The sequence below is a fragment of the Saccoglossus kowalevskii genome, chromosome 22, assembly GCF_978046115.1.
Source record: "Saccoglossus kowalevskii chromosome 22, keSacKowa6.1, whole genome shotgun sequence".
Classification (NCBI taxonomy): domain Eukaryota; kingdom Metazoa; phylum Hemichordata; class Enteropneusta; family Harrimaniidae; genus Saccoglossus; species Saccoglossus kowalevskii.
Genome location: NC_140662.1, coordinates 29,401,019 through 29,427,778, shown reverse-complemented (window position 1 = coordinate 29,427,778; position 26,760 = coordinate 29,401,019). Strand labels below are relative to the sequence as shown.

The 26,760-nt window shown below is 39.3% G+C and overlaps 1 protein-coding gene across 1 annotated transcript in view; it reads left to right on the top strand.

Annotated features, from left to right (window-relative positions):
• The window catches only part of LOC102804725 (battenin-like), a 44,752-nt gene that overhangs the window by 1,209 nt on the left and 16,783 nt on the right, over positions 1-26,760 (top strand). Inside the window, exons 2-9 of the mRNA XM_085495901.1 lie at positions 304-337; positions 12,521-12,599; positions 14,403-14,471; positions 14,626-14,705; positions 14,809-14,894; positions 15,895-15,967; positions 18,136-18,279; positions 21,307-21,433. Coding sequence (XP_085352027.1) covers positions 304-337; positions 12,521-12,599; positions 14,403-14,471; positions 14,626-14,705; positions 14,809-14,894; positions 15,895-15,967; positions 18,136-18,279; positions 21,307-21,433 — 692 coding nt within the window. The remainder of the gene's footprint in view (positions 1-303; positions 338-12,520; positions 12,600-14,402; positions 14,472-14,625; positions 14,706-14,808; positions 14,895-15,894; positions 15,968-18,135; positions 18,280-21,306; positions 21,434-26,760) is intronic.

Here is a 26,760-nt window from a genome sequence, read left to right as displayed (position 1 = left end):
AGTCAGACGAGAGGTGGGGAACGAACTGAAATTTCCTTGTTCACCTTAAAAATCATGTTCCTGGCAGTGAAGCAGGTAGAAATGACTTATCAAATCAACCGTTAATCTATCATTATGAAATGGCAAAGCCAGCCGATAGCCAGCTTGTATTTCTTTTTCAAATTCTCTCTAAACTTTTGTGGAGCTTATCTGAACTCATTATTTAATTGTCACATGATGAAATTATCAATTACATGTATACAGAAACAGACATTGTCATACTCAGATGCAGTTGCCATTTTTCTACATTTGTTTATTTTATAGTAAAAGAAAGTGCAAGGAATCTGATTGCATTTTGGTAAGTATTGGTTAATAAATATATTAATTCATAAATTTTGTCTGATAATAAGCCACTCTAATATCCATACAGAGTTGAATTCAACTATCAATTTCTTACCTTAAATTGTAAAAATTAAAATTCCAAGGGTACCAGAAGATACACAAATTCTCACCAATCCCTAAATTTAGTTCATTAAAACAAATTGCAGAATTTTAAGTTTTCTGACCATTTTTGTCAATTTCAATACTAAGATGTTTGAAAAGTAGAGACATGTAGTCTTTAAACAAATACTGATCAGGTGATATTGATGCATGCAATTGTGTTTTATTGACTTTCAGAAAATAACTTATCATGTAATAACTCTTTTTCACCTCGGGTGTACCAGTAAAAAATAATATAAGGTTATTACGAGAATAGACAGTACAGACAGTATGCCGTGCAATGATCTCTGCTGCGTGTCGGTCGATACTCCAGCTATACTGTTTTCGTGCATACTTTGAGGTATTCTCGTAATAATCTTATTATACATCTTTTCCATCCAAGGATATATCATGGGAATGTCAAAATTCAAAAAGTTTAGAACAGATTCTGGTCAAACTGTTGGCAGCCATGTTTGTTTTTATTATTAGCGGACATTTATGCGCATAATCATTCCGTATTTGGAATTCCCATTTCCTAATATGGTAGGATGAAAATACCCCATAAAATATCTCAAAATCATGGCACGCTTATGCCGTTATGGTAACAGATGTATAATGATAAATATTATTGATTGAATTATTTGGACTTTCAGCCCTCCAGTGTTCCCCTTATCAGTGAACATCACCATCTAAGGGATGTATTGACTGTGTTTTTGATCTGAGTAAATATGAGTACAGTATGTTTAGCTGCCCCGGGTAATAGATAAATATCCAGGAAAAACATTAACTTTTTAATAAATTACAAATAGTTTTAAAATATCCCCACATTGTACCATTATAGGCCCTGATGAATAATGTATAGAGTTTCAAGGTTTCTGTACCATTCTATAACTCCAGAAACAAGCTCTCCAAATAAATGTTTAATTGATTATCACACATCAAAATAATCGTGAAATATAAAAGTTATAAATGTTCATCTGAATTGGAACAAATATTCTGAATGAACAGAGTGGACACTCAAAGTGTGTCTACTACAAGTTTACTAATACTGGTATTCTAGTATTGTATGAGTCCATTATTCTTCAAGTCTACTAATCTACATCTACCAGTCTACTAATCTACATTTACCAGTCTACTAATCTACATCTACCAGTCTACTAATCTACATTTACCAGTCTACTAATCTACATCTACCAGTCTACTAATCTACATCTACCAGTCTACTAATCTACATTTACTAGTCTACTAATCTACATTTACCAGTCTACTAATCTACATTTACCAGTCTACTAATCTACATCTTCAAGTCTACTAATCTACATTTACTAGTCTACTAATCTACATTTACCAGTCTACTAATCTACATCTTCAAGTCTACTAATCTACATCTACCAGTCTACTAATCTACATTTACCAGTCTACTAATCTACATTTACCAGTCTACTAATCTACATTTACAAGTCTACTAATCTACATCTTCAAGTCTACTAATCTACATCTACCAGTCTACTAATCTACATTTACCAGTCTACTAATCTACATCTACCAGTCTACTAATCTACATTTACCAGTCTACTAATCTACATTTACTAGTCTACTAATCTACATTTACCAGTCTACTAATCTACATTTACCAGTCTACTAATCTACATCTTCAAGTCTACTAATCTACATTTACCAGTCTACTAATCTACATTTACCAGTCTACTAATCTACATCTTCAAGTATACTAATCTACATCTACTAATCTACGTCTTCAAGTCTACTAATCTACATCTACCAGTCTACTAATCTACATTTACTAGTCTACTAATCTACATTTACCAGTCTACTAATCTACATCTTCAAGTCTACTAATCTACATTTACCAGTCTACTAATCTACATCTACCAGTCTACTAATCTACATTTACCAGTCTACTAATCTACATTTACCAGTCTACTAATCTACATTTACCAGTCTACTAATCTACATTTACCAGTCTACTAATCTACATTTACCAGTCTACTAATCTACATTTACTAGTCTACTAATCTACATCTTCAAGTCTACTAATCTACATCTACCAGTCTACTAATCTACATTTACCAGTCTACTAATCTACATTTACCAGTCTACTAATCTACATCTTCAAGTCTACTAATCTACATCTACCAGTCTACTAATCTACATTTACCAGTCTACTAATCTACATTTACCAGTCTACTAATCTACATTTACCAGTCTACTAATCTACATCTTCAAGTCTACTAATCTACATCTACCAGTCTACTAATCTACATCTACCAGTCTACTAATCTACATCTACCAGTCTACTAATCTACATTTACCAGTCTACTAATCTACATCTACCAGTCTACTAATCTACATCTTCAAGTATACTAATCTACATCTACCAGTCTACTAATCTACATCTACCAGTCTACTAATCTACATCTACCAGTCTACTAATCTACATCTTCAAGTCTACTAATCTACATCTTCAAGTCTACTAATCTACATTTACCAGTCTACTAATCTACATCTACCAGTCTACTAATCTACATCTACCAGTCTACTAATCTACATCTATCAGTCTACTAATCTACATCTACCAGTCTACTAATCTACATCTACCAGTCTACTAATCTACATCTATCAGTCTACTAATCTACATCTATCAGTCTACTAATCTACATCTACCAGTCTACTAATCTACATCTACCACTATTCTACTATATTACTATTCTACCAGTTACTGTTCTACAAGTCTACCAGTCTACTATTTTACTTGTCATGACCACGCAAGGATGATGCTTTACTTGCTTTGAAATATTATTTCTTGTTATTATCAGCCTGTTCATTCTTTGTATATATTTTTAATATTTTTTTAGCTCCACTGTCGAATTTGTTGAGCGGAACTTATCATATGAGTGATTGTCCTTCATTGTCCGTGTTAACTTTTTACATTTTCGACTTCTTCTTGAAAACTTCAAGCCTTATTGCTTTGATACTTGGTGTATATGTTCCTTGAGCAGACCTCTCTTAGATTTGTTCATTTCATGATGATATCTTTAATTCTCTGATTTTGATGAAAATTTTAGTCATTTTTACCTTGCCCGTACCATCAAAGATGGAAGGGAAAGGTATATTAAGGGAAAAATTTTGTCCGTCGTTGTCGTCGTCGTCGTCGTCGTTGTCGTCGTCGTTAATAATTGTTATTGTGTGCATAATAACTTTACTAATTCTATTCCAAACTTTATCAAACTTGGTCACCTTATTGATCAGTATAAAGTCTTCCCTGAGTTTGAACAACAGATGTCCTGTATGAAAATATCATGCAAAAATTGAGAAAATCTGATAAAATATTTTGACTGTTTCTACTTGACTGATCACTGGTGATACACATCAAAGGTCACTGATCTCAGTGGAAATATGCATTGTTGTATGTGTTCAATGAAGCAAATGATTTATCTTGTAATAATATCCTTGGTAATGTATCTCAGAATCCCATACTGGGTTTCAAAACCAACTCATGGAGAGATTACACAGTCTGATACACATTTGCAAACCTACCAATAAAATCTTTACAGAAAACAAGATGTCAGAAAATCAATATAAGCACTGCTATGAACTGGGTGCCAAACTTTGATCAAGATCTGAAGCTAATAGAAAATCTGTTTAGTCAAAAGTTATCAAATCAAAAACAATACATAAAAAATACATTAAAAGCAAAACATTTCATCCACATTTTAAAAAGAAAATTATTCTAAAATATATGTATTCTGTATTTGACAAACAGTTCATTCGACAAATGAAAACTCACAGGAATATGTTTCAGCTATTAGAACAGAATGATTATTGATAGAGTTTTTATAATACTAGTTTAAAAACGCACTTCAGAGATTGCAGTGTTTGAAGATGTAGTTTCTCAGGAGGCAACAGTACTGTTGACTTCTCCCTCCACTGGACACCAACTATTTAAGTTGATTTGCATACAAAGCAGAGCTTGCAACATGATAGCTATTCATAAAGAGTGTTTTTTTTTACTTTTCATATAATACAGTAGTCACACAATGAGGCAGTTCATATTTGTCTCAGTGAATCATTAATTTTTGACAGACAGCTGTACAAAATACTTGGACAAAAGCCAGCTAAGATTTTATGTTATCTTGCATGTTTTATGAATCTATTCACGTCTAAATGCAGCACTTTTTTTTGCGATGAGGCATTCATTTTTATACTAAAATATCTGAATTACTTTGAATAAAACTGGAAATTATGTCCCTTAAAATAATTAAACAAATAAGGCACCAATGTTTTTGTAAGATATTTACATCATTAAAGGACATTCGGTAGACTGATTCCCCACTGTTGGTTCAACCCCAAAACTTGTTTGTACTCAAAATTAATTATGACAATGCATATTTATATTGAAACAAAATATGTTAAAGGGAATTATATTATATAACCAAGGGCAAGGTCACCAGAGTTCAACTATGTTTTCAACTTCTTGTTAAAAACCGCAAGTCTGATTGCTTTTATGTTATACATATAGGTACCTCAGGTAGTCCGTCTCAGATTTGTTCATTTTGTGATGACTAATATCTTCAATTCTCTAATTGAAATGTGCATTGCTAACAGCAGGGCTATCTCAGCCAACAGTCTGCTTGTTATTCTTCATAGCAGGATTTCCATACAGCAAGTACAATCATTCCATATTCAAATGATAACAGAACTAGATTAAAACACAGTAATTGTCTGTGAAGATTTTACATGTTAGAAAGTCTGAATGTAATTCTAACTTAGGATAGCTGTCTTTAGCTCCGCTGTTGACTTTGTCAAGCGGAGCTTATCATATGAGTGATTGTCCGTCGTCGTCCGTCGACCGTGTCAGTGTTTTACTTTTTCGACTTCTTCTTGAAAACTGCAAGCCTGAATATTTTGATACTTGGTGTATATGTACCTTGGGTAGACCTCTCTCAGATTTGTTCATTTCATGATCATATCTTCAATTCTCTAATTTTGGTGAATATTTTTGTCATTTTTGATAAAAAGTGATATTTTTGACTTCTTATTAAAAACCGCAAGTCCAATTACTTTGATACTACATATATAAGTACAACATGTGGATCTCTCTCAGATTTGTTCATTTTGTAATAATATCTTTAATTCTCTAATTTTGGTGAATATTTTTGTCATTTTTGGTAAAAATTGATATATTCACTATGTTCAATTACCCACCATAGACTCCGGTCAGTCAAAATGACTATTTTGAACTGTAGGCATTAATCAGCGATTCTGCCGGTGACGGAGAGATAGAATCCAGGTCAGGGGAAGCCCCATGACCTCAAGATTCTTTTACCCCTTACGTCACGAACCCACGTGACCGAGGCCACCTGGCAGCGCCACAGGTAGCCGTCCTTCACTCTTAATTTCTCTCCGCCTCGAGTGGAGCTCGAGTGGAGATGAAATCTAGCGAGCTCTGCTGGATCGCCTGCCTTTTTTTTTCCTGTCCGGATTTATAGCTTGGGTTGTTGCCGCTGCTCGGCATCCGACATGGTAGCTGGTAGGATAAGTTTTCCTTGTCATTTTTACCCTCGTGTCGTTTTCCCCTTTGTGTGTAGTATTTTTCACAGCAAAGAAATCAAATCCGGCGCCACTACGTAGTCACATGTTGATTTCATGGCGGCACCTTTTACAACTGTAATTTGTTTCCCTCATGCATGTCGTCTTTTATTTTTAATGTATTTAGCAATATATAGATGTAATGCCAGCACCAGGGCTCGCTGCCGTTTTCTTTCCGGTCTCCTCGTGTTTCGAGTCGACCGTGCAGTGGTTATATTCAGAATTTACCAGCATAGAACCCGCATCCGAGATACTTTGTCGTAGCTTCGTGCGGGTTTCGGGGTTTTTGCGTGAAAGCGTGTTTTTTTCACTGGAGTTCTGAGGCCTGAGATTTTCTTTCAGAGCCATCAAAATCGCTGAGATTGACCGCGTCACAGCAAGGTCGCGCGTCCAGTAAACAAATCGGTTAAAGTGAGTTGCGTGTTTTGCATGAGTGGAAAGTCCTCACACTCGGCTACCGGTACTTCATGTACCGGGACGTCGAGTAAGAGGCCCGACAGTGGAGGTACCGATATTTTTCTCGGTCTCCCCCGCTGATCGGAGGGCATCCTCAGTCTGTTTTTTTCAGGCGGTGGTTTACCCGATTTTACCGGCTGCAGCGAGGCTGTGCCCCTGGAGGCTTTCCTCCTATGGGGCCCGTTGCGGGTCTCTTTGTGGACCCTTCCTCGCACGGCACCGGGTTTGCCTCCGAGTTGAGGGCTTTGGTCGAAGGACTGTCGGGGCAATTGCGTCCCTGGCAGGCCGGGTAGATCAGAAGCAGTCGGAGCGAGCTGTCTCCACTGTGTCCCCTCGGTGGGCAAGCAGGAAGAGACACGAAAGCATGTTTGCATTCAAACACAGTCACGGTTCTCCCACTATTTTGGGGGGTGGCCGAGGCTCAGGCTAATTGCACCGGTCCTTCTCTGGATCCGCGGGCACTGAATGCCAACGGGGTGCTGGCAGCCAAGTCTTCGATCTCGGGGCAGGGCTTTCAGGGCAGGGCACACGTTGACCCCCCCCACTTTCAGCCAGCTAGGGTTCGTCACGCGGTAACGGTACAACGGTAACGAATTTATCCTTGTGTCCGGTCCCCGCTGTGAGTTTTGACTCCTTTCTTACCGACCCACGGGCGTCCCCAGAGGGAACCGACCCTGTCATGAGACGCACAGTCGAACACGCTCCCTCTCACATATTTTAAGTTAAAGGAGACGCAGTTCGCTCGCGTTGGATACAGCCGGTACTCCGGGCGGTCCCTCAGAGTCTTCCATCTGTATGACTCGGTGAGCCACGCTTTTGGGGTGAGGCGGAGTATCATCAATCCCAATGATACGATGTATATACCCCACCCTTGATCCTAAAGCGACCACCTAAGGTTGCTTCAACGCTTATAGGATCACGGGCGTTGGGATCCAAAGCAACCCCGTCGGCACATCTCTCCCCTGTCCGTCTGAGTGCGGAGTGGGGCGCAGAGCACGCAAACGGTGTTGATGGGCGGCGTTGGTCAGCCACGGAGGATGTAATGCTTAAGGCCCCCGGGTGGGGATAACGTTAGGCAACACTTCCCACTGGACCAAACGCTACCCGGTCCATGTGTTTCGGGATCAGACCCCAACCGGATTCCAAGGCTCTTTCCCCAGACCCCGGTACCATGAATTTGGCAAACCGGGCAAAGGGGGATAGCCGCGTTCCATGGGTGTCTTTGCCAATTGAGAACAACCCATCTAGCCCTGAGGGCAGAGTTGCTTGAGCGCATTATTATGCATGCCCAGCACTCTGGTGACCTTGGAGGCAGAACGCACCAGCCTCCTAGACCAGGCGACTTTTTTACTGGTGGGCCACCGCACATCTACGTGCGACACCCCCTAGTGTTGCCTGGCTCGCTTGGCCAGGGCCACTACTGTGCTACGAGACGCGGCCTTAGACGCACGTGTTTTCGCCGACAAGCTGAACCGGGGTACGTCCCCACCTCAGTGACGCAGACTGGACACCCTCCACCCTCTTTGTTCAGGGAATGGTGGGTACAGTCTCGGAGCTTCGGAGTGCAATGAATCAGAGGGTTCAGATCGAATCCGCTAGCCAGTTGGTCCTGCCATGGGCAAGCGGAGGGCACCCCAAGCACAGAAAACACAACGCCCTAGGGCGTTGTCCGCTAGCCTGAGTCAGCCAGGAGGCAAGCGCTTATACCCTTCCATGGGAGGGAAGGGTAGTGGCGCGCCCCCAGGGAGGTAAGAGCCAAGTGGTGGCTCCTCACCCTCTCTGGGCGGACGTCTACCCGGCAGCAGGGGAAGCATGTTTGACGCTTACCTCTGCAACCGGGGGGGACAGGCACGTATTCGGTGAGTGGCCAGGTCACAACTTAGTGACTACTTCAGGCCTTAGGGAACTCACCTCATGGGGGAAGGGAGCACCCCCCCTCGCAACTGCCGAACACATGGCCACACATCCCTGTCGTACACAGATTGCGCCGGTGTAGTCCGGTTTGGAGACGGCAGGTGACCGATACCTGGACCTTTCCAGGTGGTGACATCCGTTTACGGCATACCGCTGAAATCTCCATTTCCCCCGTCAGTGTCTCCCCTGTTGGGCACTGCCAGGGGACTCCCGCAAGGCGGAAGCAATCAGACGGGAAATAGCAGTTTGCTGGGGAAAGACGCCATACACAGGGTACATCAGCCGGAACTAAGTCCAGGCTTCTACCCAAATGTGTTCGTAGTACCAAATCTACAAGTGGCAGGCGTCCAGTCTACAAGTGGCAGGCGTCCAGTTTTGGACCTAGACAGACTGAATCAGTACGTGCCCCTCGATCGGTTCCACATGGTGACACCATTCAGGGTTCTTCTCTCCATCCACCGTTTTGACTGGCTAGCCTCGCTAGACTTAAGCGGGGCCTGCCTGCACGTACTGATGCACCTAGCTAGTTGCCATCTCCTTCGAATCGCCCAGCTGGGCCAAGTATTCGAACTTCGGTGCCCCCCCCCCCCCCCCCCCCCGGTCGTGTTAGGCACAGCGCCCTACGTGTTCACCAGAGGGATGAAACAGGTAGTGCTGCTGCTTCACCAGATGTCGGTACACCTCAATCCGTACCCAGACTACTGGTTACCAACAACCTGGGCAAGGGGTAATAGCCAAACGCATCAGGCTAACACAGGATTTACTTCACCAGTTGGGCTCGTTAGTAAATCGACAAGTCCCACCTCGAGCCAACGCGCAGTTGGTGTCCCTGGGCATGGAGTTTTGACACAGAGGTAAGCTTGGCTTAGCTATTTCAAGCATATTGCTTAGCGCTAAGCAGCCTAGCCGCGTTCCCTCGGTGTCCCTCCGTGAACTAATGCGGATCATCGGAATGATGACCTCGGTTCGAAGGGTCGTTCCCCAGGCCGCACCACCATATCAACCGGCTCGAACTGAGAGCAGTGTACTTAGCACTACCACGCTTTCTACCCGTAGTTCGAGACCACAGAGTCCTGCTCCCCACAGACACCGCAGCGGTGGTCTCCTTCAAGAAGGAGGGGGGGACGCATTCCCCATCGTTGTCAGTCCTAGCGGAGCAAAATCCTCCTTTGGTGCCTGGAATACAATGTGGAGCTAACCGCACACCACCTTCCAGGGGTGAGGAACAGTCTGGCGATGCCCTTTCAGGGCGACTCCGTCTCCAGAACACGGAGTGGCTGATACCCCAGTGGGTAGCCTCCAGGCTGTTTCGGCTGTGGACGGTCCAAGGTTAGACCGTTTGCCGCACCTCGGAACACCAAGCTCCTCACGTACGTAACACTCCTGCTGACTCCAGGAGCCTGGGCCAGGGTCGCTTTGCTACCCCGCTGACCTACTTAGTTGTGTACGTTTTTCCTCCCTTCCCGCTAGTCCACGGGGCACCGGAGAAGACTTCGACAGGTGCACACCTGCATATTATCATTGGTCGCACCCAATTGGCCAAACAGGGCCTAGTTTCCACTTCTGTCGGAAACGATAGTCGAAACACCAGCAGTGCTTCCAGACTTACCGGACATGCCGTCCCAACCAGACGGCGCACTACCACGAGCCCAGCGGGTATCACTTACCCACATAGAGGCTCTCATTAGACCCGCACATACGAAAGCTTTATCTGAGCGGGCTGCCAACGTCCTGGCCAGGGCGAACAGGGATTCCACCAATGCAGCCTACATTTCTAGGCTGCGAGCATACACTGGTTAGTGTAGCGGAAGGGAGATTGATCGATACCATCCCTCTATTGGCCAGGTAGCAGGCTCCTTCGTCCACCTGTTTGACGAAGTGGGTTTGTCCTACGCAGCGATCGTTGGCTACAGGTCGGCCTTGTGCCCCACCATTCAAACGTACGGGAACAAGACTAGCCGATTGTCCTATTTTTAGGAGACTATTTACTGCTTTCCAGACGCCAAGACCCCATACAAGGGAGCCGCCCAACTGGGACTCGTCGGCTGTGTTGTCTGTTCTAAGCAGACTGCCTTTTGAGCCTCTCCAATCAGCACCACTCAATTTTTTGATGTGGAAAATAGTCTTCCTACTGGCCCTCGCCTCAGGTAGGCGCCGGTCAAAGCTAGGCGCGCACTATCCTTTGCGGACGGTTGTGCCGCTTTCATGGGCGATCAAGTTGTACTAAGACACAAATCGGGTTCTCGCCAAGAACCAAATCCCAGGACACGATCCTCAACCGATCGTCATACCCCGGCTGGCAAATATTGTCAGTCCGGAGGATCAGGAGGAATTGCTTCTCTGCCCGGTCCGAGCGCTGTGTTGCTACGAGAACCGTACCAGGTTTTCTAGACGGGGAACCAAACACATGTTTTTGCGTTACGGCCCTGACAAGCGGGATAAGCCGGTTTCCCCGACTTCCATCCCCAGGTGGATTACTGCGACTGTACTGGAGGTCTATAATACACTATCCTCCTCAACACAGACCTTGCAGAGACACCAAGTACAAGAACATGAGGTCCGTGCGATTGCTAACTCACTAGCGCTAGCGTCAGGTGCCCCCCCTCAAACACATTCTGAGGGTAGGCTTCTGGAGAACGCAGAACGTCTTCATCAACTACTACCTAGGAGACACCCAATCTATTGAGCAGGGTCTCTTCAGGTTAGGCCCCATCGTAGCGGGTCAGGCCTTGTTTGCTGACCCAGCCCGAACGACTGCAGGGGCCTCTGCGCATAGGCGATAAGTCAGTCCCTGCATTTTTGCAGGCAGATTGTCTGTTCCACTAGCACTTCCTGGAAGCTCCCAGGTTTCGCTTCTGTCGACCTACGCCCTCATGCGAACTGTTTCGGTCCTACTTCAAGCTTATCACCCCCGAGTTCGGCTTGGGTCTAGCTTTCTCGGGCACACCGAACCCTGTCACCACAGCAGCATTGGCTTCTTGCTTCTGGGACAGCACAGGCAAGGTAAGACACCACCCTTCTTGGGTCTTAACTTAGGTTTTTGGGTTTGTTTTTCATCCCGGACTGGGGGAAAGTCTTTCATCATTCTCCTTTTTTTTCTGTTTGCTGGGAAAAACCCGCCACCTATCGGTGTCTGACTCTGCCTACAGTTCAAAATAGTCATTTTGACTGACCGGAGTCTATGGTGGGTAATTGAACGTAGTGAATTTAGGCGAGGGTTCTTCGAACCCGCCTATTCACATAGTTCATACCCACCGTAGACTCCGGTTCCCCCCCAACCTCCCCACTCTTTCCGTCGCGTTGGTCTAAGTCCTCGAGGCGGAGAGAAAGGAACCAGAGTGAAGGTTGGCTACCTGTGGCGCTGGCAGGTGGTCTCGGTCACGTGGGTTCGTGACGTAAGGGGTAAAAGAATCTTGAGGTCATGGGGCTTCCCCTGACCTGGATTCTATCTCTCCGTCACCGGCAGAATCGCTGATTAATGCCTACAGTTCAAAATAGTCATTTTGACTGAAAGGAGTCTATGGTGGGTATGAACTATGTGAATAGGCGGGTTCGGAGAACCCTCGCCTAATTTCAACTTCTTGTTTAAAATCGCAAGTCCACTTGCTTTGATATTACATATATAGGTACTACATGTGGACCACTCTCAAATTTGTTCATTTCATGATGATATCTTTAATTCTCTTTTTTGATGAATATTTTTGTCATTTTTGGTAAAAAGTGATATTTTCACCTTCTTGTTAAAAACCACAAGTCCAATTGCTTTGATATTACATATATAGGTACTACATGTGGACCACTCTCAAATTTGTTCATTTCATAATGATATCTTCAATTCTCTAATTTTGGTGAATATTTTTGTCATTTTTGGTAAAAAGTGATATTTTCTTCTTGTTAAAAACCACAATAATTTATGGTGAAAAATGATATTTTTGAATTTTGAATATTGTTCATTTTCTAATGATATCTTCTGTTCTTTAATTGAAATGTGCATTGCTAACAGCGGAGCTATCTCAGCTTGTTTAGTTTTTCTTGAAGAATCTTATTGAAGCATAATAATATAATGTTTTATTTTTCATTCCAGGATTTTTGGATTATGTAATAATTATTCCTACGTGATTATGTTGAGTGCTGCTCATGATATATTATCTGTTGATAAAAATGTAAGTATTCTGGAGGGGTAGTGTCACTTGAAAAGTAGAGTGGTGTCACTTTAACAGTGTAGGGAGAGTCACATGAAGTGGGGTGGCTACCTAATTCATCACATATTAGCTTTACTGTTGACTTTATCGATCAGAGCTATACTTTGCGTCAAGTTTTTAAAATTTATGACTTCTTGAAAAACCTGCTGGACTTCTCACAGACTTGATCATTGTTATGATCATTATTTCTGTCATTTTAGGTAAAACAATATTTTATATGCCTGCATCTTGGGCAGAACTCTGTCTTATCATATACCTCGTATTGCCCGGCCTTGTAACGCTATGGGAATCCCGATGCGCGAGCCGTGCAATAATTTTCCATATCACGCCCGGGCCCCGTTTACCATATTTGGTAAACGCGTCTTTTTCCTGGAACTACTTTCTGTTTATAAACAATGCGCGTAATTTGCGTCTGCGCTTCGATAATGGCTGACGATATTATTCTGTGGATGGAAAATATACCGAAAACACAAGTTGGACTCATTATTAACCTGACGAAAGCCGGCATTCCACCACAATCAATCATAAATATAACTGGTCACAAAAATGTGTCAAGTTTACAGCACTACAATACTCACATTTAGCTGGCATCGGTGTCGCGGGATACACCCAGTGACACCGATGCCAGCTGACTGTCTGACGATACTGTATCTCAACGGAAGATCGTCGGCACATTTCAGATATTCTTGGTTACGCCAGAATCTGGAACTGTAAACCAAACTGCTTCTTGTCAAGCAATTGTTTCTCGTTCACTGACTAAGGTTTTTAACAACTGTGAAATTAACGTGTCTTCACCCGTCTTTACCTGTGGCTACAACATCAGCTCCAAGAAATCGTCCGTTGTCGGACGGTTAGTAAATGACCAACTTAGCTGGACTGTAGTGTCCATTCTTAAGAAAGAAAGTTTATAATGAGTTCGTATTTATTACCGTTAAAATATTGTTATAAACTTATGTTCATTTGATGTTTCATTAAAATGTAATTTGTGGATATATTTGGTGACATTAGTTTGTCTATAGATCCCTGTCACTGACGTCATGCGGTACCGGTCTATTGTGAGAGAATCCATCGTATAAATCCGCACCAGTAAAAAGGCCCGTATCAAAACCCGGATGAAATCGAATAGGTTTTCTTTTGGGCCAGACGAGCGAAAAATAACATAACTAAAGACTTTTTTTTCATATAAGGTATATGATAAAACCTTTATGGACTGGATACGGCTTTTGCTGCCCTCGATCGTACGGCTTACACGCCCTCACAAGCTTGGGCGCTTCCGCCGCACGACCTCGGGCCGCAAAAGCCGTATCCAGTCCATAAAGAATAATATTTGTCATAATGATATCTTTAATTTCTAGTTGTATATTCTAAAAGATGCATTATATGTTACTTGGTACACATTCATGTTTGACTTATGCTTCGTTCTCATTAAATTGTAAAGTGCCCTAATTTCCCACCATGAAAACATTGTTAGAAACAGTGTCATTGGGTAACACCGTAACAAATAAGCTAGTTCACACTCATGATACTGGAGATATGTACTTTACTTGAGTTTGGATACAAAAATTACATAAATATGAGAATTATCAAATGGAAGTATAAAGTTTGTGATCATATATTAGGTTGCAAATTTAAAATACATGTTATAAATCCGATTTTTATTGATACTAGATCAGTCTATTATCCATATTACTTTATCTTAGGCATGAATTTTCCACTAATTGCAGCAGGGACTATGTCATTAACAATGACTTGTTAATATTTCAGTCCACATCTGAAGCAACACTACTGTCACCAAGGCAACATAGATTTGAATGTAATCCCATGTCTACTGGGGTAAGTATTTTAACAAAATTTACTGTAAGAAACTAATTTCAACTTTGTGTTCAGTTTACTATGTTAGTATTCTATTGGCTGATATTCATCTTATCTGTTACTTACAGGTGATCCTATTGGCTGATATGTATTTAGTATATTATATTTCTTACAGGTGATCTTATTGGCTGATATTTTACCTGGGCTTATAGTCAAGGCAACAGCTCCATTCTTCCAGCATAGGATTGCGTATAGGTACAAAATTTTCTACTGATCTCAATGTATTATAGTATGGAGTTTTATTGTTGGTAATATAAGTTATATAATAAATGTTCAATTAATTATGTTTTTTCTGTAGTATCCGTATTGCTGTCTGTATTTTGTTTAGTACTGCAAGTTTACTCATAGTTGGTCTAACCAAACCTGTCTGGATTAATCTTATAGGTGAGTCCAGTATATTGTAAAATCAATCAATCAATCAATCAATCAATCAATCAATCAATCAATCAATCAATCAAATATTTATTTTACCTAATAGTGTACACTTGTAATTTACAAAAAAAATTAAAAGAATCAATTACAAATAAGTAAAATAGGAACCAGAAATAGTCGTTAGCTAATCTAGTCTGATTCCTCAGAAACAAATGAATTACACTGTATTAGAGGGTGATTTATAATAACCTGAAACTGTATATATATATGTATGGAGCTAATAATAATATTTATAAATAAGGATTATTGAATTAATTTTTCTTTCATTTTTAACTTGATTAATTTCCTTGATGTAATGTCATATATATTCTGTGGTAGCTGGTTCCAGAGTTTGGGCAAGTATTTTTAATGAAATGAGTAAATTGGTTTCAAATCTAGTATGATAAGGTTTGGCTATATGATGAAAGAATTGTGATATAGAATTAGGAAAATGTCCATAAAGGCTAATTGTAACTGATGTTGTTTGTATATGTCAAGTATATTATAGCTGTTAAACAATGGTAGAGTAATTGTCAAACTCCTAAAAGTCGCTATTTTTGTGTTTTTACCTCTGAATAGTATATACCGGTATTCAGTTTTGTTATTAGTCGCACCAGTCAACTTTTCATTAACATAATGTAGGCTAAACTGGTGTCATCTGCAAGAGACGCTTGCACGCTGAGGCTCTCGATCCCCCTACTTTTCTCGCATATCAGTCTCTTGTGTCATTTCTAGTGCGTTTATTGTTTGTTAATTATTTTCTCTTAGAGAGGGGCTTAGAAATATACTCCGCTGCATGTATGAGTAGCTTAATCTGTGATAACATTGAGGCATTTACAAATTAACTGGAAATAATCACTTTAGAAACTAATAGCTGCAACTGCACTATTTGAGAGAATTACCTTACAAAAATATAATCTAATAAAGAAATTAAAAAAGACAAGGTATTCAATGTATTCATGTTTGTTTGTAGGTGTTGCCTGTGCAAGTATTGGTTCAGGATTTGGTGAGGTCACATTTCTAAGTCTGACAGCATTATATGATAAGTAAGTTAAGATCATTCTATTACATCTATATTCTCTAAGTACTTTGTTTACATCAGTTTTGAAAATGTGTTCTAAAATTTAGAATTCCATATTTCAAAATTTATTATTTACCAAAAAAATCTGTTCTTTTGTGACCTAGTCCATCAATATGCTCATTTTGTTGTTACAGATGCATACATAAGAAGGTCCATGATAATGTGTGACCATTGGCAATAAATTTCAAGAAAAATTTGTGTTCAAAATAAAGGCATGAAAAATGTACTAAGTCATTTATAATTATTATTTTGTTAGTTTTAATAATTTTATTTTTTTACTTTGGTCTTTGTCTGTCTGTTCGTCCATCTGAAGTCATATTTCAGAACTCTGTGGACCAAATCTCTATTTACATGTGCATTTTTTTTTGCATGTACTTCATTTGGGACATAAGCAGATGCAGTGGTTTACTGATTCAATCAAAGATGGCTGACTGGCAGCCAGCCATTCTGTTTTTAGCTCCGCTGTCGACTTTGTCGAGCGGAGCTTATCATATGAGTGATTGTCAGTCGTCGTCCGTGTCAATGTTTTACTTTTTCGACTTCTTCTTGAAAACTACAAGCCTGAATGCTTTGATACTTGGTGTATATGTACCTTGGGTAGACCTCTCTTAGGTTTGTTCATTTCATGTTGATATCTTCAATTCTCTAATTTTGGTGAATATTTTTGTCATTTTTGGTAAAAAGTGATATTTTCGACTTCTTGTTAAAAACCGCAAGTGCAATTGCTTTGATATTACATATATAGGTACTACATGTGGACCTCTCTCAGATTTGTTCATTTTGTAATGATATCTTTAATTCTCTAATTTTGGTGAATATTTTTGTCATTTTTGGTAAAAAGTGATATTTTCGACTTCTTGTTAAAAACCGCAAGTCCAATTGCTTTGATACTACATATATAGGTACTACATGTGGACCTCTCTCAGATTTGTTCATTTCGTGATGATATCTTCAATTCTCTAATTTTGGTGAATATTTTTGTAATTTTTGGTAAAAAGTGATATTTTCGACTTCTTGTTAAAAACCAAAAGTTCAATTGCTTTGATATTACATATATAGATACTACATGTAGACCTTTCTCAGATTTGTTCATTTTGTGATGATATCTTCAGTTCTCTAATTTTGGTGAATATTTTTGTCATTTTTGGTAAAAAATGATATTTTCGACTTCTTGTTGAAAACTGTAAGTCCGATTGCTTTGATATTACATATATAGGTACTACATGTGGACCTCTCTCAGATTTGTTTGTTTTGTGATGATATCTTCAATTCTCTATTTATTTTGGTGAATATTTTTGTAATTTTTGGTAAAAAGTGATATTTTCGACTTCTTGTAAGTCCGATTGCTTTGATACTATTCATATTGTTCATTTTCTAATGATGTCTTCAGTTCTTTAATTGAAATGTGCATTGCTAACAGCGGAGATATCTCAGCCGATAGGCTGCTTGTTTTAAATGTGGTATTTATGCATGCTTTGTAAATTTTTGATGATACTACTATATATCCAAGGCTTTTGGACCATTTCTATTCATATTTGGCACATGCATCGTAAATATAGGAATACATGCTCCTGTCAGTTTGTTTCATAATCAGATTAAAGATGGCCGACTGGCATTCACTTTGTTTTTTGGAAAATGTGGTATTTTGGACAGGGTTTGTCTGTTTTCGTTCAAATTTGATACAAACATTATACATGTTGAAATACATGTTTACTATGATTCGTTTTGTGTTCAAATCCAAAATGACCAACTGGCTGCCATCTTTTTTTTAAATGTATCTATGACATGCTTTTTTTTCTCTGTGCATGATAACTAGTTTGACAATCAGATCAAAGATGAGTGACTGCCTGCAACCTTGTTTTTTGATGATACTAACACATCTCTGTACTTGAGCCTGGACAAATGAAATTCAATTTTGAAACCATATATATTTTGATTTTGGAAAAGTCATTTAATACATCTAATTTCTGTTGATACTAGACAAGCCATTTATTCATTCTCAATTACTAACTATTACTAACTATGATTTTGGTCAATATTTTTGGCATGAATAACATTCCCTCTAATTCCAACAGGGACTATGTCATTAACAATGACTTGTTTTATATAATTTTTATATTAATTATTTTCTAGGAATGTTGTTTCTACATTTTCGTCAGGCACAGGAGGTGCTGGAATATTTGGTGCTTTATCCTACGCTGGTTTAACAGAAATTGGCATTACACCAAAACACACTGTTTTAATAATGTTAATTGTACCTGTTATTCAAACAATTAGGTAACTATGGCAACATATCTTATATAGAATTATCATTTAGTTACTTGACAGTGTATTTGCAGCGCCCTCAAGTAAGAGCTATACAAGTACAAATTTTAGTGCCTGTGAAATGGCTGCTATTTTCACGCCTAAAATTATCAATTGATACATAAATATTATTATTTTTTATGTTTCTAAGCATAAATAATTTTTTTAAGTGAAAAAATGTGTTTTTAACTCAGTCTACGGAAACTTTATTTTTGTGTATTTTAAAACGAGGCTCCTCATTAGCTTCTCATTGCATACAGAAATTCCCCTTGTGACGTCAGAAGGGGAAGTCGCTGGGCAGCTTGCATTGCCGATACGTGTAAATAAGGCAAATTTCTTGTGCTGTTTTCTCGTCTTTGACTAAATTGCCACTTATGTACTTGTTCGTCGAGGAAGAATGGACCATAATGAACACATAGTATCAAGTTTGTTGCATGGGGTTGAGTCAGATGCGAAATATGTCCGGTCTGGTGTCGCTAGTCACCGTGGTCGTCACCGTCACCGGAGCACGTTTGTACACTGTCGCTGGACTCCGGCATTGGACAAAATCGAATTTGACGGCTGAATCGTCTTGTTATTTAGCAGGTTACTAGACACTATTGATTTATAAAATAGAGAAATAATTTTAAAAAAATGACAAAACACAGTTACTGAATAAATGACTGCCGCATTGTAATGGGTGAACGCATCGGGTCATGAGGGGGACAAGTGCGTGAATGGCGGCGTTTAATTGGATAACAAAAATTATTGAGAGCGACTCACATACATACAAATTCAGAGTGGATTTAGCGTGATTTTCATGATTATGACATCATATTAAAAAAATACATTGACAGCTCAAGCCCGGATTTTTATTCCGTAAATTATTACGCCATCAAGCTGCAAGTAAAGGCAACAAAGGTGTGAATTCGACATTCAACACCAATAACCAAACAATTCAGACACTTTTAGCCTGCGAAAATGAAAACAGCCTGAGAGCTGCGTAATTTCCTGTTTGTCCGACGCTTCGTTTTCGTGTCATTATCAAAATTACTGCTACCTTTTTACATAACACAGGTGGTCTCTATAAAGCGATAATCAGGATCGCAAAAAAATCAAATCATTTGAAACACATACTCGACGTCTCTCTTCCTTCTGAAATCAGTCTCAGTGATCATGGGCTGGTCCGGAATCTATTTTTTCAAAAACGTTTTGTATTGTCGGCATTTCTCGTTAAAACCTAGTTGTTTTGTCATGGACAAGGACAGTTTTTCCAAAAAAAAAAAAGAATCTGAGGTGAAGTGGACACTTCATATGACGCTGTTACGAGGAAGTCCACCCCAACCTTTTCTCGTTATTTTCGTGGCTTTCGTCCACCGATTTCGCACCTTCAAATCGATTGGAAACGTGGAAATACTTACACTATGACTATACGCATTACTGCAACCGCCCACAACACAACGTTTAACCATCATAAAAGTTTGTTGTGAAAACAACTTCTAAAAATTTGCTCTCTCAAAAATAAAATAAAATAGACAAAAGAAACGCCGATTAAAAAATGTATATCATTTAAAAGTACAGTTGTACGTTGAATGACACAGTGATATAAAAGTACGGCCCAGGGGTATGGCTTCCTCTCATATTTTTGCATTTGGTGGCGCACTTTCGGCGAGAGTCGGAAATCCGGAAACAGTCGACCGTTTCAGGATAGGTGGGCGTGGCTACAGCACGGGAAATATCTCAAATTTACTTGGATACGAGTAATCATTTTCAGCAAAAAAATCAATAATTGCCCACTTCAGTGGGGCACAGATCTAAAATGGGAAGCGTGTGGGTGGGCATTGCACAGGCACTTTAAATGTCTGACATGGGGTGTATATATGACTGTCCTGACATGGGGTGTATATATGACTGTCCTGACATGGGGGTGTATATATGACTGTCCTGACATGGGGTGTATATATGACTGTCCTGACATGGGGGTGTATATATGACTGTCCTGACATGGGGGTGTATATATGACTTTCCTGACATGGGGTGTATATATGTCTGTCCTGACATGGGGTGTATATATGACTTTCCTGACATGGGGTGTATATATGACTGTCCTGACATGGGGGTGTATATATGACTGTCCTGACATGGGGGTGTATATATGACTGTTCTGACATGGGGGTGTATATATGACTGTCCTGACATGGGGTGTATATATGACTGTCCTGACATGGGGTGTATGTATGTCTGTCCTGACATGGGGTGTATATATGACTGTCCTGACATGCGGTGTATATATGACTTTCCTGACATGGGGTGTATATATATGACTGTCCTGACATGGGGGTGTATATATATATGACTGTCCTGACATGGGGTGTATATATTTCTGTCCTGACATGGGGTGTATATATGACTGTCCTGACATGGGGTGTATATATGACTGTCCTGACATGGGTTTTTTATATGACTGTCCTGACATGGGGTGTTTATATGACTGTTCTGACATGGGGTGTATATATGACTGTTCTGACATGAGGTGTTTATATAACTGTCCTGACATGAGGTGTTTATATGACTGTCCTGACATGAGGTGTTTATATGACTGTTCTGACATGGGATGTATATATGACTGTCCTGACATGGGGTGTATATATGACTGTTCTGACATGGGGGCGTATATAGTATAGTATAGTATAGTATATTATATTTGGCACGAAATAATGCATTGAATTACATTATCTATGTTCAATAAACATACAACAATATATGACTGTTCTGATATGGAGTGTACATGTATATATGTCTGTCCTGACATGGGATCTATATAGAATAGAATTGCTTTATTAGGTACATCTTTAAAAAAATTTGACATTTCTTTTTTGGTTTTTAGTGAAGTAAAGCTTATTTATATATAATAAGTGTGTAAATAGCAATACCGATATAAGTAGATATCTGTGTTTCATATATGTCTGTATATAATGGTTTATATCCACCCCTGGTTAGTATTTAGTTTTTCCATTTCAGTTATTGGGGTTTACTGACAAGACATCCAAGTAATGTTAGGTCTGCCAATCAGGAAGATGTCCAACCTTTAATGGAAGGGACGATAACACCTACATTTACATTCACAGAAAAAATGAAAGTTGTCAAGGTAAACAAATTATTATTTTAAAGTGAACAAATTAACATTTCAAAGTGAACAAATTAACATTTCAAGGTAAACAAATTAACATTTCAAGGTAAACAAATTATAGTTTTAAGGTAAACAAATTAAAATTTTCAAGGTAAACAAATTATTGTTTTAAGGTAAACAAATTAACATTTCAAAGTCAACAAATTTACATTTCAAGGTAACCAAAGGTTAACAAATTAATGTTTTACCAGACTCCACACAAAGAAGTTTGCTGATTCTGGATTTTAGATTTCAGCATTCCCATGGTGGATCCTTGGAAGGAAAAGATGTATAGTATTAAGGTTATTACGAGAATACCTTAAAGTATGCACGAAAACAGTACGCCGTCGCATCAACCTCCGTTGTACATCGGTCAATACTCTTGCTGTACTGTCTCCATGCATACTTTGAGGTATTCTCGTAATAACCTCATATTAATTTCAGAGTACAATTTTTTAGTAGCTGTTCAAACAGCGTTAAAAGCAGGGACTTGTGTTTTGATCTCTGTATTCACATGTATCCACTTTTGGGTCTGTACTGTACTGTCTGTATGTATGTTTGACTTGCCTGCACTGACTGATCACATTCAAAGTTTACACATACAGAGTTAAGGTCAATGAGTCTCTGGTCTTGTTCTATAACCCAGATTATATGCCATATAGCAAAGTCTCTGGTCTTGTTCTATAACCCAGATTATATGCCATATAGCAAAGTCTCTGGTCTTGTTCTATAACCCAGATTATATGCCATATAGCAAAGTCTCTGGTCTTGTTCTATAACCCAGATTATATGCCATATAGCAAAGTCTCTGGTCTTGTTCTATAACCCAGATTATAGGCCATATAGCAAAGTCTCTGGTCTTGTTCTATAACCCAGATTATATGCCATATAGCAAAGTCTCTGGTCTTGTTCTATAACCCAGATTATAGGCCATATAGCGAAGTCTCTGGTCTTGTTCTATAACCCAGATTATATGCCATATAGCAAAGTCTCTGGTCTTGTTCTATAACCCAGATTATATGCCATATAGCAAAGTCTCTGGTCTTGTTCTATAACCCAGATTATATGCCATATAGCAAAGTCTCTGGTCTTGTTCTATAACCCAGATTATATGCCATATAGCAAAGTCTCTGGTCTTGTTCTATAACCCAGATTATAGGCCATATAGCGAAGTCTCTGGTCTTGTTCTATAACCCAGATTATATGCCATATAGCAAAGTCTCTGGTCTTGTTCTATAACCCAGATTATATGCCATATAGCAAAGTCTCTGGTCTTGTTCTATAACCCAGATTATATGCCATATAGCAAAGTCTCTGGTCTTGTTCTATAACCCAGATTATATGCCATATAGCAAAGTCTCTGGTCTTGTTCTATAACCCAGATTATATGCCATATAGCAAAGTCTCTGGTCTTGTTCTATAACCCAGATTATATGTCATATAGCAAAGTCTCTGGTCTTGTTCTATAACCCAGATTATATGCCATATAGCAAAGTCTCTGGTCTTGTTCTATAACCCAGATTATATGCCATATAGCAAAGTCTCTGGTCTTGTTCTATAACCCAGATTATATGTCATATAGCAAAGTCTCTGGTCTTGTTCTATAACCCAGATTATATGCCATATAGCAAAGTCTCTGGTCTTGTTCTATAACCCAGATTATATGCCATATAGCAAAGTCTCTGGTCTTGTTCTATAACCCAGATTATATGCCATATAGCAAAGTCTCTGGTCTTGTTCTATAACCCAGATTATATGCCATATAGCAAAGTCTCTGGTCTTGTTCTATAACCCAGATTATATGCCATATAGCAAAGTCTCTGGTCTTGTTCTATAACCCAGATTATATGCCATATAGCAAAGTCTCCGGTCTTGTTCTATAACCCAGATTATAGGCCATATAGCAAAGTCTCTGGTCTTGTTCTATAACCCAGATTATATGCCATATAGCAAAGTCTCTGGTCTTGTTCTATAACCCAGATTATATGCCATATAGCAAAGTCTCTGGTCTTGTTCTATAACCCAGATTATATGCCATATAGCAAAGTCTCTGGTCTTGTTCTATAACCCAGATTATATGCCATATAGCAAAGTCTCTGGTCTTGTTCTATAACCCAGATTATATGCCATATAGCAAAGTCTCTGGTCTTGTTCTATAACCCAGATTATATGCCATATAGCAAAGTCTCTGGTCTTGTTCTATAACCCAGATTATATGCCATATAGCGAAGTCTCTGGTCTTGTTCTGTAACCCAGATTATATGCCATATAGCGAAGTCTCTGGTCTTGTTCTATAACCCTGATTATATGCCATATAGCAAAGTCTCTGGTCTTGTTCTATAACCTAGAATATATGCCATATAGCAAAGTCTCTGGTCTTGTTCTATAACCCAGATTATATGCCATATAGCAAAGTCTCTGGTCTTGTTCTATAACCCAGATTATATGTCATATAGTGAAGTCTCTGGTCTTGTTCTATAACCCAGATTATATGCCATATAGCGAAGTCTATGGTCTTGTTCTATAACCCAGATTATATGCCATATAGCGAAGTCTCCGGTCTTGTTCTATAACCCAGATTATATGCCATATAGCAAAGTCTTTGGTCTTGTTCTATAACCCAGATTATAGGCCATATAGCGAAGTCTCTGGTCTTGTTCTATAACCCAGATTATATGCCATATAGCGAAGTCTCTGGTCTTGTTCTATAACCCAGATTATATGTCATATAGCGAAGTCTCTGGTCTTGTTCTATAACCCAGATTATATGTCATATAGCAAAGTCTCTGGTCTTGTTCTATAACCCAGATTATATGCCATATAGCAAAGTCTCTGGTCTTGTTCTATAACCCAGATTATAGGCCATATAGCGAAGTCTCTGGTCTTGTTCTATAACCCAGATTATATGCCATATAGCAAAGTCTCTGGTCTTGTTCTATAACCCAGATTATATGCCATATAGCAAAGTCTCTGGTCTTGTTCTATAACCCAGATTATATGCCATATAGCAAAGTCTCTGGTCTTGTTCTATAACCCAGATTATAGGCCATATAGCGAAGTCTCTGGTCTTGTTCTATAACCCAGATTATATGCCATATAGCAAAGTCTCTGGTCTTGTTCTATAACCCAGATTATAGGCCATATAGCGAAGTCTCTGGTCTTGTTCTATAACCCAGATTATATGCCATATAGCAAAGTCTCTGGTCTTGTTCTATAACCCAGATTATATGCCATATAGCAAAGTCTCTGGTCTTGTTCTATAACCCAGATTATATGCCATATAGCAAAGTCTCTGGTCTTGTTCTATAACCCAGATTATATGCCATATAGCAAAGTCTCTGGTCTTGTTCTATAACCCAGATTATATGCCATATAGCAAAGTCTCTGGTCTTGTTCTATAACCCAGATTATATGCCATATAGCAAAGTCTCTGGTCTTGTTCTATAACCCAGATTATATGCCATATAGCAAAGTCTCTGGTCTTGTTCTATAACCCAGATTATATGTCATATAGCAAAGTCTCTGGTCTTGTTCTATAACCCAGATTATATGCCATATAGCAAAGTCTCTGGTCTTGTTCTATAACCCAGATTATATGCCATATAGCAAAGTCTCTGGTCTTGTTCTATAACCCAGATTATATGTCATATAGCAAAGTCTCTGGTCTTGTTCTATAACCCAGATTATATGCCATATAGCAAAGTCTCTGGTCTTGTTCTATAACCCAGATTATATGCCATATAGCAAAGTCTCTGGTCTTGTTCTATAACCCAGATTATATGCCATATAGCAAAGTCTCTGGTCTTGTTCTATAACCCAGATTATATGCCATATAGCAAAGTCTCTGGTCTTGTTCTATAACCCAGATTATATGCCATATAGCAAAGTCTCTGGTCTTGTTCTATAACCCAGATTATATGCCATATAGCAAAGACTCTGGTCTTGTTCTATAACCCAGATTATATGCCATATAGCAAAGTCTCCGGTCTTGTTCTATAACCCAGATTATAGGCCATATAGCAAAGTCTCTGGTCTTGTTCTATAACCCAGATTATATGCCATATAGCAAAGTCTCTGGTCTTGTTCTATAACCCAGATTATATGCCATATAGCAAAGTCTCTGGTCTTGTTCTATAACCCAGATTATATGCCATATAGCAAAGTCTCTGGTCTTGTTCTATAACCCAGATTATATGCCATATAGCAAAGTCTCTGGTCTTGTTCTATAACCCAGATTATATGCCATATAGCAAAGTCTCTGGTCTTGTTCTATAACCCAGATTATATGCCATATAGCAAAGTCTCTGGTCTTGTTCTATAACCCAGATTATATGCCATATTGCGAAGTCTCTGGTCTTGTTCTGTAACCCAGATTATATGCCATATAGCGAAGTCTCTGGTCTTGTTCTATAACCCTGATTATATGCCATATAGCAAAGTCTCTGGTCTTGTTCTATAACCTAGAATATATGCCATATAGCAAAGTCTCTGGTCTTGTTCTATAACCCAGATTATATGCCATATAGCAAAGTCTCTGGTCTTGTTCTATAACCCAGATTATATGTCATATAGTGAAGTCTCTGGTCTTGTTCTATAACCCAGATTATATGCCATATAGCGAAGTCTATGGTCTTGTTCTATAACCCAGATTATATGCCATATAGCGAAGTCTCCGGTCTTGTTCTATAACCCAGATTATATGCCATATAGCAAAGTCTTTGGTCTTGTTCTATAACCCAGATTATAGGCCATATAGCGAAGTCTCTGGTCTTGTTCTATAACCCAGATTATATGCCATATAGCGAAGTCTCTGGTCTTGTTCTATAACCCAAATTATATGTCATATAGCGAAGTCTCTGGTCTTGTTCTATAACCCAGATTATATGTCATATAGCAAAGTCTCTGGTCTTGTTCTATAACCCAGATTATATGCCATATAGCAAAGTCTCTGGTCTTGTTCTATAACCCAGATTATAGGCCATATAGCGAAGTCTCTGGTCTTGTTCTATAACCCAGATTATATGCCATATAGCAAAGTCTCTGGTCTTGTTCTATAACCCAGATTATATGCCATATAGCAAAGTCTCTGGTCTTGTTCTATAACCCAGATTATATGCCATATAGCAAAGTCTTTGGTCTTGTTCTATAACCCAGATTATAGGCCATATAGCGAAGTCTCTGGTCTTGTTCTATAACCCAGATTATATGCCATATAGCAAAGTCTCTGGTCTTGTTCTATAACCCAGATTATATGCCATATAGCAAAGTCTCTGGTCTTGTTCTATAACCCAGATTATATGCCATAT